This window comes from Leguminivora glycinivorella, chromosome 1, assembly GCF_023078275.1.
Source record: "Leguminivora glycinivorella isolate SPB_JAAS2020 chromosome 1, LegGlyc_1.1, whole genome shotgun sequence".
NCBI lineage: Eukaryota > Metazoa > Arthropoda > Insecta > Lepidoptera > Tortricidae > Leguminivora > Leguminivora glycinivorella.
In genome coordinates, this window is record NC_062971.1 from 22,960,253 (window position 1) to 22,974,884 (window position 14,632).

The following is a 14,632-nucleotide window of genomic DNA, read 5'->3' on the forward strand; positions in this document are numbered from 1 at the left end:
AACTGGGTATACAATTTACTATTAACACATTTCAAGTTATAGCCTTTTAAAAATTTATGAAATGTATGGAAAAAAACCGGCCAAGAGCATGTCGGGCCACGCTCAGTGTAGGGTTCCGTAGTTTTTCGTATTTTTCTCAAAAACTACTGAACCTATCAAGTTCAAAACAATTTTCCTAGAAAGTCTTTATAAAGTTCTACTTTTGTGATTTTTTTTCATATTTTTTAAACATATGGTTCAAAAGTTAGAGGGGGGGGGACGCACTTTTTTTTCCTTTAGGAGCGATTATTTCCGAAAATATAAAAATTATCAAAAAACGATCTTAGCAAACCCTTATTCATTTTTAAATACCTATCCAACAATATATCACACGTTAGGGTTGGAATGAAAAAGAAAATCAGCCCCCACTTTACATGTAGGGGGGGTACCCTAATAAAACATTTTTTTCCATTTTTTATTTTTGCACTTTGTCGGCGTGATTCATATACATATTGGTACCAAATTTCAGCTTTCTAGTGCTAACGGTTACTGAGATTATCCGCGGACGGACGGACGGACGGACGGACGGACGGACGGACGGACGGACGGACGGACGGACGGACGGACAGACAGACATGGCGAAACTATAAGGGTTCCTAGTTGACTACGGAACCCTAAAAACCGGCCAAGAGCGTGTCGGGCCACGCTCAGTATAGGGTTCCGTAGTTTTCCGTATTTTTCTCAAAAACTACTAAACCTATCAAGTTCAAAACAATTTTCCTAGAAAGTCTTTATAAAGTTCTATTTTTGTGATTTTTTTCATATTTTTTAAACATATGGTTCAAAAGTTAGAGGGGGGGGGGACGCACTTTTTTTCCTTTAGGAGCGATTATTTCCGAAAATATTAATATTATCAGAAAACGATCTTAGTAAACCCTTATTTATTTTTAAATACCTATCCAACAATATATCACACGTTGGGGTTGGAATGAAAAAAAAATCCGCCCCCACTTTACATGTAGGGGGGGTACCCTAATAAAACATTTTTTTCCATTTTTTATTTTTGCACTTTGTTGGCGTGATTGATATTACATATTGGTACCAAATTTCAGCTTTCTAGTGCTAACGGTTACTGAGATTATCCGCGGACGGACGGACGGACGGACGGACGGACAGACAGACATGGCGAAACTATAAGGGTTCCTAGTTGACTACGGAACCCTAAAAAGGACTAAGTAGGTGCTAACTCTAATAGAAAAAATAAAGAGTTAAAGTAAATAGTATAGTTTCTAGGAGAAAAATGTAGTCCTAAAGGCTACACCACAGTTTACCAATTTATCTACACTGTCTCCCATTTCAGAGATAACGCATCGTAATTCGTAATGTTCCACCCGGTATTTTCTAACCACTTATATACGCAGTGTAATTAATACCTACCAAGCATAATATAAAGCAAAATATGTCTTCGAGTTTAAAGTAAGGTAAGTGCATAGATTTTATATAAGTTCAATTAACGCGGCATGCACCTGATAAGTAGTATAGATAACAAGCCGGGAGGTAGTAAATTACGATACAAGTGCGGAAAAGAGGAAATTCGAAATGAATGGTGAAAAATTAAAACATGATCGAAGGGAGTAGACTATTATAATAGTACATTACGATACAAGTGCGTAAAAAAGGAAGTTTTTGCACGTGTATCGTACGACGTTTTTCAGTACAGATGGACCTCCGAAGTTTCAACCTGGCATATGATGAACCACTTCTCGCACTAGTGCGTAAAAAAACATCATCTGTACTGAAAAGTACATTATGATTTATGACACAGGTGCGGAAAAGAGGAAGTCCGAAACGAGTGGCGATAAGATTAAAACACGTCCGAAGGGAGTGTTTTTGTATCGACACGAGTTATGAATTTCCTTTTCGCACGTGTATCGTACGAAGTTTTTCAATAGGTACATACAGATGGCCCTCCGAAGTTTGGACCTGCACATGTATCGGAATTCCAACGTAATTCGTAATATTCGCAATGCATTATTTCGCGGCATGTTATGTAGCTGTATCCCTGGAGTGGACATTATAACCCTTAAATGCATGGTGATGTATATATGCATCATATATTTGATGGCCCGTGGCTCGATATGTAGCTATCCACAATCACATTTATTGCTTAATTATTATTCATTATTCCCTTTATTTATTTTGCTTCTTAGGTTATTCATTATTTATTATTATTTAATAAACAATTAACAAATTAAATAATACAATGATTTACTATTTATTATTTAAGGATTAAGATGAAATGGCGGAAAAGTGTAAAAAAACAGGATGATGGCGATTTTTAGTATGTGATTTAGGTTGATTTTTTCGAAGTTAGTAATTAGTTTATGTTTAAACATTTTATCATAGGGGTTTTATTTAGGGGTACCTTTTTAATAGAAGTAATTTTTTTTTAAATAAACCTTACCAACAACGATATATTTATATAAATAAGATTTGGCCTATTTAACTTCTAACACTGATTTAGTATAAAAATCGATCTTAAATATTTTTTTTATTATTTTTCCCAGAGTCAGAAACCCATTGTCTATCACATATATTCATATCTCGTTAAAAGAAAAATTCATGCATTCAAGGGTTAAACCGATGTTGGGTACCTTTGACCTTGAATAATTACAACGCAGACACGAAATTAGACCGACGTAATCAAGATGTAGTTAAACGTATTTCGAACTTATCATTTCTAAGTGCAAACGATTACTTGACAGACTTTCTAAGGAATCCCCAATTCCCCAGTAGTCCCAGTACAACTCTTGGAGAGGCACTTTAGCACTTCAAGTTCACGTATCGCCGAAACTACTGCAGTTTCTATTCTGTATTTTAGTGAAATATCAAGCGACATTACATTAAGACGCTACAGGAGCGAAAACACTAAAATGGAAAGGAGCCCCCTTTCAATTTGGGAATTTCAGTTAAATATACCAGTGTTATTAAGTAGATTTATCGAAAAAAAAATTGTCCATTCAGAACAACTCAGTTAAAAGATATTGCGAAAAAAATCCGGTTCCGCTCTCGACTGTTTCCTCCTTCAAAACTTAATCAATCGTAACTAAATTTGAGAAACTGAATAACAATGAAGTAATCTACGTCTTTAAAAATAAGAATATCAAAAAAATCAAAACGGTCCGACACAGATAATAGTATTTTATGCAACTGGCGTTTAAGTGAGGTCAAAAAAGACGAGTGGCGTGAGTAACAATTTGAGGCGAAGCGCACGCGCACGAATTGCCCGGGAAAAATTCATCTATTCGATGTGTTACTATTACTTTGCCCAACAGTGGATGGGCATTATGTATAATGCCCGGGCAATTTAATTATTTGAATAGTTATTATCAAACTGCCCACTTACAATGGGCATTATTCATAATGCCCGGGCATTATGTATAGTGCCCGATTTATCACTTGGTCCATAACATATATATGCATCATATATTTGATGGCCCGTGGCTCGATATGTAGCTATCCAAAATCACATTTATTGCTTAATTATTATTCATTATTTTTCTTTTTATTCATTTTAATTCTTAGGCTAGGCTTTTTTATAATATGATTATAAAAGTAAAATACAAAACCACATACAAAATAATACAAAATATAAGTATAAACACATTATAAAAAACCTAACCTAGGGTGCCGCCAGCAGCGGGGCAGGGCCCAAGCTGCCGGTGGTTAGGGCTGCAGAGAGAGGAACCGTCGGACTATCCGCGCCGTGTCCAAGATCACCGCCTTCTGCATCTGACCCTTGATCCAACCACCTAGCGAGAGTCCCTCGAGATGTTGGTCGAGACTCTTCGCTATGAGACCGTTCGCTGAAACGACTATCGGGACAATGATCGTCGAATCAACATCCCACATGGCGGTTATCTCGTAAGCCAAGTCTAGGTACTTACTGGACTTGTCCTTCTCGGCTTTCGCGAGATTCTCATCATGGGGGATGGTGATGTCGACGAGCACGGCCCGGCGTTGCGATCGATCTATTATGACAATGTCAGGCTTATTGGCTACAATAGTCCTGTCAGTGATAATAGATCGATCCCAATAGAGCGTGGCACAACCATTTTCGAGAACTGGCGCAGGTATGTACTTGTAGTACGGTACTTCGCGGTCCACAAGGCCGTATTGAAGAGCAAGCTGCTGGTGAATGATCCTGGCTACGAGATTATGCCTGTGCAAGTACTCACCGTTAGCTAGATGAGAACAACCGGAGATGATATGCCTGAGTGACTCTCCGGGACGGCGGCATGCCCGACAAATGTCGACCGTACCGTCCTTCAGGATATATTTCCGGTAGTTGTTCGTCATCATAACTTCGTCCGCAATTGCACAGGCAAAACCCTCGGTTTCTCCGAAGAGGTCCCCGGATCGTAACCAGTTCACCGATGCGAGCAGGTCTACATCGGGTCCCGTGAGGGCCTTGTAGAACCGCCCGTGTAGCTGCTTGCTCTCCCATACCGCCCTGCGGTCCGCAGTACTTAGTACCACAGGTTTGCGCCAGTTCTCTTTCTTCAAGGAGAGCGGCGTGAGGTTTCTGTCTACTGCCACCACATCACGATGCATCCCACACTCGTTGTTATTCATTATTTATTATTATTTAATATACAATTAAATAAATTAAATAATATAATGATTTACTATTTATTATTTAAGAATTAAGATGAAATGGCGCAAAAGTGTGAAAAAACAGGATGATGGCGATTTTTAGTATGTGATTTAGGCTGATTTTTTCAGAGTTAGTAACTAGTTTATGTTTAAACATTTTATCATAAAGGTTTCACAAATAGTGTACCTTTTTAATAGTAGTCATTTTTTTCAAATAAAACTTACCAATTACGGTATATTTATATAAATAAGATTTGGCCTATTTAACTTCTAACACTGATTTAGTATAAAAATCGATCTTAAATATTTTTTTTATTATTTTTCCCAGAGTCAGAACACCATTGTCTATCACATATATTAATATCTCGTTAAAAGAAAAAAATCATGCATTTAAGGGTTAAGAGCTATATCGTATGCGTGGATGCGCGGGGCGCCGGGCGGGGGCGGGCATCTTTTATGTACCTAGGGTTTTAACGATCTATGCACGACACTGTAAATGACGAATAACAACACGTGAGTAGAAAAAAATAATAATAATCTGTGTTGAAAAAATCATTGCTCTATCTTCAAAAACCAGGGAGGAAATAGTCGAGAGCGTTTGTATGGAGAATTTACCCCTCCTGTATTGTCTTAAATAAAAATAATAAAATGTTTATTCAGTATATTATAAGTATTAGTACTATTCGTTTACATCTTAGGGTTGGAGCCTCTTTTTAACCGCCTTCCAAATCTCAAAGGAAGGGGTTATCAAGTCGTCTGTATGTTTTTTTTTTTTTTTAATGTTTGTTCCTCGATATCTCCGTCGTTACTAGACCGATTTTGAAATTTTTTTTTTTGATTGAATGTATATGCATACAGATTGGTCCCATTTTTCTCAGAACCCAGTTCTGATGATGGGATCCTGGAGAAATCGAGGGAACTCCTCAAATCTGAAAGGCATACATATGGTGATTTTTGTGTTTTTAAAGGAACAGCATGCATTTACGTACGGAACAGTGACATTTGGTGCAGTGGAATTGCTGATGATGGTCAGAACGGAACTCCTCAAATCTGAACGGCACACTTATAGTGACTTTGGTATTTTTATAAGAACAGCCTGCACTTACGTCCAGAACAGTGACATTTGGTGCAGTGGAACTGCTGATGAAGAGTGAGCCGCCCCTGGTTAGAGTTCCGTTCTGATAATCATTCTCATCTGTAAGTACTTCAGAATCATCCAGATTTCAAAATTGGTTCAGAAATGACGGAGATATTGAATAACAAACATTAAAAAATATACAGACGAACTGATAACATAATCCAACATTTGAAAGTATTTATCACCAGAATCCCAAAGGAAGGCGGTTTTTTTCTTCAGGCCTTGTATTAGAGGCACATACCGTAATAAAAACTTTGAAAAATATCGAACTTCATATAAAATCTATTTATTTAGAAATGTTTATTTCCGGTTTTTTGTGTGAAAAAAAAAACTACAAAATAATTTGTGCAACAAGAGAGCAAAGTTAAATATTTGCATTGAGTGACAAGTCTCGCTCGAGGAAGCGAAACATTGTATAATCTTTAATAAAAATTAAAATTTTGAAAAACCCCCGACCGCGACCTAGTGGACCCATTTTCATGAAACATGGCTAAGAACACTCCCGACTAACACAGCTTTCAAATAAAAAAAACTAAATCGAAATCGGTTCATCCGTTCGGGAGCTACGATGCCACAGACAGACACACACACAGACAAACAGACAGACAGACAGACAGACAGACAGACAGACAGACAGACAGACAGACAGACACGTCAAACTTATAACACCCCGTCGTTTTTGCGTCGGGGGTTAAAAATCACGACGAGCGTAGCGAGTGATTCTAATTTAGAATCTTGAGCGTAGCGAGGGACTCAAAAGTCACGAAATGTACCTAAATAACTAAGACTAATGGTCTCGTGGTGTCGCACATACATTTTTTGACCTCTGCAGTCAGAGCACATATTTAGAAGTAAAACTAAAAATGTACCTTGAAAAGAGTAGGTACTCCTCCTTCGTAACTTATTTATTAACACTTAATTTTAAGATTATTATAGTTTAAATGGCGCAATTAAACACAAATACACAACGCAGAAAACTTCACATAATTACCATTTATTTGAAAATTCCCAAATCCCAATTCCGATTGACAGTCCGATCCAATAAACAAACTTTTTTTCTGAAAAAAAAAACGTTCTAAGAAACGGTCCGAATTGTGGATACAAATTTTGGTCAACAACATTAGAATAATTTATTTTGCGTGATTATCTCCATATTTTCGTAAAAGCAAATATAGCTAGAAGTGCCCTCTACGTAGAGTTTTGCTTAATATTGCCTATTGCCGCACCGAAATCGGTCTAACAGACTACTGCACCGTTCAAGGTCAAGACAAGATCATCCATAAGTGAGCACGAGAAAACAGAGAAAACATATCTCTTTCTCGCTCTCGCTTTTGGGTGACGGTGCTGTGATGCTTCTTGTGGTTCAAGCTTACTTCATAAACGTGGATTGTTGACACTGACGTTGTCATTATCAATGTCAGGCAAACATGTCAAATGTCAAATAGTCAATTGACAAACAAATTTGCGGTGTTCGGTTCATTTTGTAGCTTGATGATGCAAATTTATATTAAATAGTGATATTTAATAAAAGTATACCAATGGTAGATTAATTAGAACAAAGTTGAACATGCCTTTATCGAAAACTGCAATATCTCTTTTGTGCGTGTTGTTGTTACTATCAATATTTGTGGCGAATTTGCTTAACAGTATCGCGACTGATCACAGTTTCTCTGAAAACCAGAGAGAAGGCGAGAACTTTACCAAATACTTGGCTGATAAATACGGAAGAATAACCGATGCAAAAGAAAATTTAATTTGGTTTATGCAAGTAAGTTTATGCGTGATACACACCCATCTTGAATAGAAGTCAATTTACTCCCAAGTTTTATCGTATCGATTCGAGCACCCTTCTTTATTATATTGTTATGGTTTGGTTACCAGGATTCGATTATCCATGGTTAGCTACGGAATAGTAAAATCATGATATGCTGTGTTTCAAATGAACAATGGTAACAGTAAGTTTCATTAACTTTACAATAGGCAATCTTATATATTAGAGTGCTGTTGTAAAGAACAAAAGAAGGTACTGGAATACAGCATTTTGAGTTCTCCCCAACCCATATTAATTTTGTTTTAGATTTCAGACATCCATTTAAGTATATTTAGGGATCCAGGCAGAATATCACAGTTTCAACAATTTTGTGATAATACTGTAAAAAAAATAAAACCAGCAATTGTGCTGGCGACTGGAGACTTGACTGATGCTAAAGCTAAAGACAACCTGGGCAGCTCCCAGGTGAAGACAGAATGGATTTATTACCACAATATTATTAAGGAGTCCAGAGTCACAGAAGAAACAGTTTGGTTAGACATAAGAGGCAATCATGGTATGAATATTATAAGGTCTGATATTTCAAAACATTCCCTTAAAAATAAACGTAATTTTTTAAACTCTTATTATTGCATTTACCCTTTTTACATAATTGTAATTAGTAATTTGTACATTAAGTAACTATTTTATTTTTGTTTTAGATAACTTCAACATTAAAGCATTAAATTCACAAGAAAATTTCTACAGAAACTTTTCTGTTCAGGGAAAAAAACATATCCAAAATCATATGTGCATATTGAAGAAAAGAATGGCATAAGTGTTGCCTTTATTGGCATAGATGCTTGTCCAGAGCCCGGTTTAAGGAGACCATTTAACTTTGTTGGTATTCTTGACAGCCAAGAACAAAAACAAATAAAAAAATTAGAAGCAGAGGCAAATGCAAAAGCTGATCATATTGTTTGGTTTGGGCACTACCCAACGTCGTGCATTCTGTCACTTGACACAGGCACTGAGAAGTTGGATCTGAGAGCACTGATTGGTGATAGCAAGGGCTCTCAAGTATATGTGTGTGGACATCTGCACACTATGGCCGGCCGTGTTCCTAAAATGTACACAAGGCATAGAAAAGGATACATGGAAATTGAATTAGGAGATTGGAAAGATAACAGAATGTACCGCCTTGCCGCCATTGATCATGGTATATTTTCATTTGTAGATCAGAAACATAACACATGGCCTCTCGTCTTGGTCACAAACCCAAAACATGCAAAATATACATTACCTGGGAGAGAACCACTGCAGCTAATACCAGATTCCTCTCATATAAGGATCCTTGCATTTAGTGATGTTAGCATAGACACTGTTCAAATCTCCTTTGACAAAATAAGCTGGTTGAATTGTAAACATGTAGAAGGGCCCCTTTATGCCTGCCTATGGTTGCCACATCTGTTTTTGCGGGATATTCATTATCTGTATGTAATAGTCAGTGATGAGTTGGGAAAACAGGCATTTGTTGAACATCCATTTGCTTTAGATGGTTCCACCTTGAATTTTGACATATTGGCGAGAATACTCCTCATGCTTGAGGCACGAGTTGTGGTGAGTTTAGTAGAAAGTACATATTAATTAAAATACAGGCAATAGACATACTTAATTAGTCTTAAAAAAAAAAATAGTACAGTACGATCCAAGTGCGAAAAAAAGGAATGTTCCTTTTTGCACGTGTATCGTACGACGTTTTTCAGTTATGATGAGGCTTCGAAGTTTCAACCTGGCATATAATGAACCACATCTCGCACTAGTGCGTTAAAAAAAGCACCATCTGTACTGAAAAATAAGTATTACACTTATCATTTTCATTTCAGTATCTATGTCACTATGAGTATTGTTACTTGTTGAGTTCATTACAAAGTGTAGGAAATAAATAGTTTTTGATTTACAAGGGGGCAAAGTTTTTGTTACACCATTTATGCTATTATGGTTGCCCGAACAAGTGAATGACTCCAATACTGAACCACGAGCGTAGCGGGTGGTTCGAGAAGTGGAATCTTTAGTGTTGCGAGGGATTGAAAGCATGAAGGTTAAACAAATTTTGCCCCAGGGTGAAACAAAATTTTTCACCACTCCAAAAGAAAAGAATGACGACCGGTCTAGCCTAGCGCGTAGTGACCCTGCCTGCTACGCCGCGGTCCCGGGTTCGAATCCCGGTAAGGGCATTTATTTGTGTGATGAGCACAGATATTTGTTCCTGAGTCATGGATGTTTTCTATGTATATAAGTATATTATATACATAGTTGTCTGAGTACCCACAACACAAGCCTTCTTGAGCTTACCGTAGGACTCAGTCAATCTGTGTAAGAATGTCCTATAAAAAAAAAAAAAAAAAAACTATCTATAACACCAAGACCATTAAGTAAAATCTAGTGGTAGCCACATTAAGTTAAAATTTGTATGAAATTACTTTACGAGTACAATCTTGTGGATAAAATGTAACTTTCTCATCCGTTTTCCAAGAATCAAGACAGGCTTTACCAGTTGATGTGGTTATTTTGTGCAATATAAAAGTAGATGGGTATAATATTCAAAAGAGAAAAAAGCTTGCTTTCATAGGCTTGCCTGACATTAAAAATTTAATTTATTCTTAATTATATTTTTCATGACCCTAGTATATTCATCCATAAAGTACGAAATTAATACAAATGTGGTTTTCCGTTAGAAGAGATTAAGGTCAGTGTGGGGAAGACAGTCTACCCGGAAAGACCGTCTATTGACTATAACTTTTGTGTTTATATATCTACGCCTCTCACACCTCCGGAGGTATACCAGTTTTTCATCCTTAATCCATTGGTCTTCAATACCTATCTCTAGGACGAACACTAGTTAACATAAAACTTGATTTGTGTTTCGAACTCGAACATCGAGTTCAACATGGTTCCGCAAAAAATTAAAATAAAATAGAAGCAGTCGGAATATTTGTATATTGTGTATGTAACGTAGTCATTTAATAACCGTTCTTTCTGACTAGTACTATTAATCTACTGAAAACGCGCTCAATTTCTAGTTTTATGTTCTGAAATATGTAACTTAGAAATTGTGCCTACTCAGAAAGTCCGGCATAAAAGAGAAAGGCAAGACCGGCATATGATAAACAAGGAGTTGCCAACCTTTTTTAGGCTTTATTGGAAATAAGTCGAGTGTAAACAATATCAATATATAAGTACGTTTTTTGCTTATGGTAGATGTACCATTTTTGATTATAACTTCGAAATATAGTTTTGATAATGATTCGTATGGTGTTACAAACTAAATTGGATTCGCAGGTGTTCGTTGGAAAAACAGTATTGTGCAATATCTGGACCTGAAAAGAAAAGGTTATGAACCCCATCTACGGGACATATGCCGGTCTTGCCTTATAAATAGAAAAATGCTTATATTTTCAAAATTTCAACGTTATTTTATTAATTATCTAGCACATTCTGCTCTGTTATTACGTAAAATCAGGGGCGGCTCACTCTGCGATCCTATCGCCGCGCTACAAGTATATCCTGGCGGCCGCGAGTTCGCGGCCTACTCAGGGGTGGCGCGCGTTCTCACGGAATGCACGTTCGCACTTTCTATTGTTACTTTACGACGCGAGGTTTTTTTAAGCGATGTCCGCGTGTGGAATGGCTAATAATACGTAGTTAAATACCTATAGACATATTGAATAAAATAAATACCAAAAGACATTCTTACACAGATCTACTACCGATTAAGTCCCACGGAAAAGTTCAATAAGGCTTGTGATGTTGGAACTTGAACAAAAATATATAAATACAGCGTATAGAGGTATACCTAGAAAGTACCCAAGACTTGAATATAATAGTATAACATTTTATGTGAGTATTAATTCGTTTGGATCCATTGGTAGATAACCCTATCACCGGACGCCGCGCACGTGCGGCTGGTTTCTTTGTAGGAATTTTGTAGGTATTTAAAAAGGCGGCATTTCGGGAACATCAAAGCAGTGGGCCTTCTGTACTTGTACTATTATATATTCTGTGGTAAAATAACAATGATCATGATTTTGGAACCTAGTCTCATATGAAATTACGCGACAACAAGCACTAGACGGTCTTTCCGTACTCATCGCGGGAGGACGGTCAACCCGCCGAGCCTTATAAAATGTGATTTTTATCACTTAAAAGTACCTTAATTCACCAAAATGTTGTATAAGCTTTGTAAAATATAATATTTGCTATCCCATAGGACCATGCGCATAACGCCAGACTACATTAATTATAGAGTTTTATCCACTCAAACTTTAATTCAAATAAACTATGCCGGTCTTGCCCGCACTGACCTTACCTACTTTTGCTCTATGTGCATAAAGACCATTCTGTCAGGGTTTATGTTATAATTTTAGTCAAAATGGTCTTTATTGCATTTGAACATAGGTACCCTTCTGTAATGAAAAGCCCCGAATAGATTTCAAGTACAAAACTACAATAAGTTATTTTCTTTCAGTTCCAGGCAATTTTTGGAACCCTGCTTTTGATGAACGTTTTACCGGTGGTGTATTTACGGTGGCAAAAGCAACCACCAAGAACTCGGAGAAGATTAGCCCGATATGTGCTGAGAAGTGTATGGCTCTTGAGTAAAATTGACAAAGTATACTATCCCCTCGTCCTGTACGCCGTGTACGTGCCGCTCGGACCCTGGGCCGTCGGCGAGCTCATCGACGGACACGTCGGCGTGGTCTTCGCCTGGGGGATATTGATCAAAGGAACCTTTCTGCCTGAGCCATTCACTTACATGTATGGAGGCGTACAACTGCTGTTTATACAAATCCCCCTAATATTTGTGCTATCCCACACATTACAAAATAGACTGTACTGTTCATATACTAGAGGCTATAAAAGATTGGTTCAGAACCTACCATTTATAATGCTGCTCTCAGTTCAGTTGCTGCTGGCATACTTCTTTTGGCTAGAATATGGAAGTCTGGCATTTATATTTGGACCTCTCAGAACGTGGAGTGTGTTACTAAGTATTACTTTGTGGTACAAAACTTTAGCACTACCTCCCGATTACTGCAGGTACATGTTAATATTTTATAATTGATTAATTGAATGTATCGTGGTATTTTTCGTTTCTAACTTCCCTGTCTATTTTTTTCAGGAAACTTGTACACATGAACGAAAACGCGCCATCGTAATATTCCCATCGCGAGGTTTTGGATGACGCTTTGAATAAATCACTGAAGAAAGCAGCCGCTAAAGGTATAGGTATTTCTTGCATAGATAATAATTACTGCGTGAACTTGATGGCTCACGGGAGGTAAGCTACTTATTTGAAACCAAATATTATTTCTAAACAATCAGCGTGGTCTCTGACCAAAATATTGTCAGTATTTTAGTATTAGTTTCCAGTGTAAATAGATAAACTGATTCCGCTTTTAAACTTGAACTGTTTTAAGCAACATTATCCATATTAGTCCGTTTGCCGGTTACGTTGTCGTCTACGAGTAGACAAAGGACAAAACAATTAGACAGTGGCCCTTTTCTCGAAAGGTACAAGCCTTGTATTACAAGTGTGTTTCCATGACAACCCATACGATTTGACAGTTCGCGCACTTGTAATACCTTGTACCATTCGAGAAACGGGCCCCAGAAGTGAAAAGTGATTAATAGTCAGTTGACTCTTATGGTGCTCCCACACCGGCTGTTATAAATGTTATATAACCTTTAAGAGCGGAAAATGGGGTAGTTATTCAATTATACGTACCGTATTGCATAAAAACGCTCGGCTTAACTAGACATCAAAGCTTTATTAGTTAATCGTCGCCTGGGTACTAAAACTTAAGTGTCCTACTAAAACATGTGTTTGCCCTAAACCTATTATTCGGTATTGACTCTTGATTTGTTACCGATACTAATCTCTATTTGCCTTTGGCAGAAAAACGTTTATTTTTATGCCGAAATTGATTCTTCGATCGGACACATAATGGATTTTTATCGTGTATTAAATTTAAAAGTTCAGCACATTCCAAGTGAGTTATCATGTAGATATTTTCTTAGAATATTTAAATTGTAGGTAGGTATTACTTATTTTAATCGAAGTCAAAGCCTTCTATGTTACCTACTTATTTTATAATAGTTATCGGCTACCAACAAAGTGGTTAGGTAAGTGTTCGTATTAAGTAGGTAGATGGCTAGATACTTAATTATGTCCATTAGAAACGCACGATTTTATTAAACATTTACCTACAGTTGGCATGCTGGACACAATACTAGTTGGTACTAGTATGATTAATTACAAAAACCAAAGAATATAAAACACATGGGATTAGAATCTTGGTAAGACGGTAGTTGTTTATTTTATTTGTTACTAATTCGATAAATAATTTATACGCACACTGTACAGGGTGCCGGTTCAGAAGCGAAAACGAGTGGTCATCGCCATTAGTTTTAATTACGCCGTGTTCCACAGAATCCCGAACAGCGAATTCGTGCGTTCGAAATTCAAAGATCGGCCCTCAGCTACATAACCCGTAGGTAGATAACCTAATAATATTCAATACCTATAACTTACTCGAAAAGAGTTTTAAAATTGGTTTTATATGATGGAATCTGTATTAGCTATATGGTTTAATTATTTTTCCCCTCACTAGCTCGGAAACACGTGTTTTGTCCTTTTAATACCAGCGGGTAAAAACGCATTTTATCCACTAGTGGGTAAAGTAATTTGACTTTGAATAAAGTCAAATTAACTGCTTTAAAGTTGATAAAAGTAGGTGAATCTAGTAATAAAGATGATTTACCACCTGTGGAACTACTGGAAGCAGTGATAAACGCATTTTTTGCGTTGTAGTTTCCTCACTATAGGGAAAAGTTTTGTGTTACACTCGGGTGCAATGTACTTTACTTCTCGTGTGTTAAAAAACTCGCAAGTTCAGGATTCTATTCTTAAAACACTCGCTTCGCTCGTGGTTCAACTATAGAATCCTTTCACTTGCTCGTTTTTCAATTCCACACTCGGCGTTAAAATATAACTTTTCCCCCTTGTATAACAAATAACTATTTTCTGTATTATTTTATTTCAAAAT

At 37.0% G+C, this 14,632-nt stretch overlaps 1 protein-coding gene across 1 annotated transcript; it reads left to right on the forward strand.

Moving 5' to 3' along the window:
* Window positions 1–6,608: 6,608 nt before the first annotated feature.
* Window positions 6,609–14,287, forward strand: LOC125231352 (transmembrane protein 62-like). Its single transcript, XM_048136799.1, is given in 6 exon segments — window positions 6,609–7,541; window positions 7,851–8,100; window positions 8,246–8,310; window positions 8,313–9,143; window positions 12,052–12,623; window positions 12,706–14,287. Coding segments are annotated over 6 exon segments (1,956 nt in total). The 5' UTR covers window positions 6,609–7,340; the 3' UTR covers window positions 12,743–14,287.
* The last annotated feature ends 345 nt before the right edge of the window (window positions 14,288–14,632 follow it).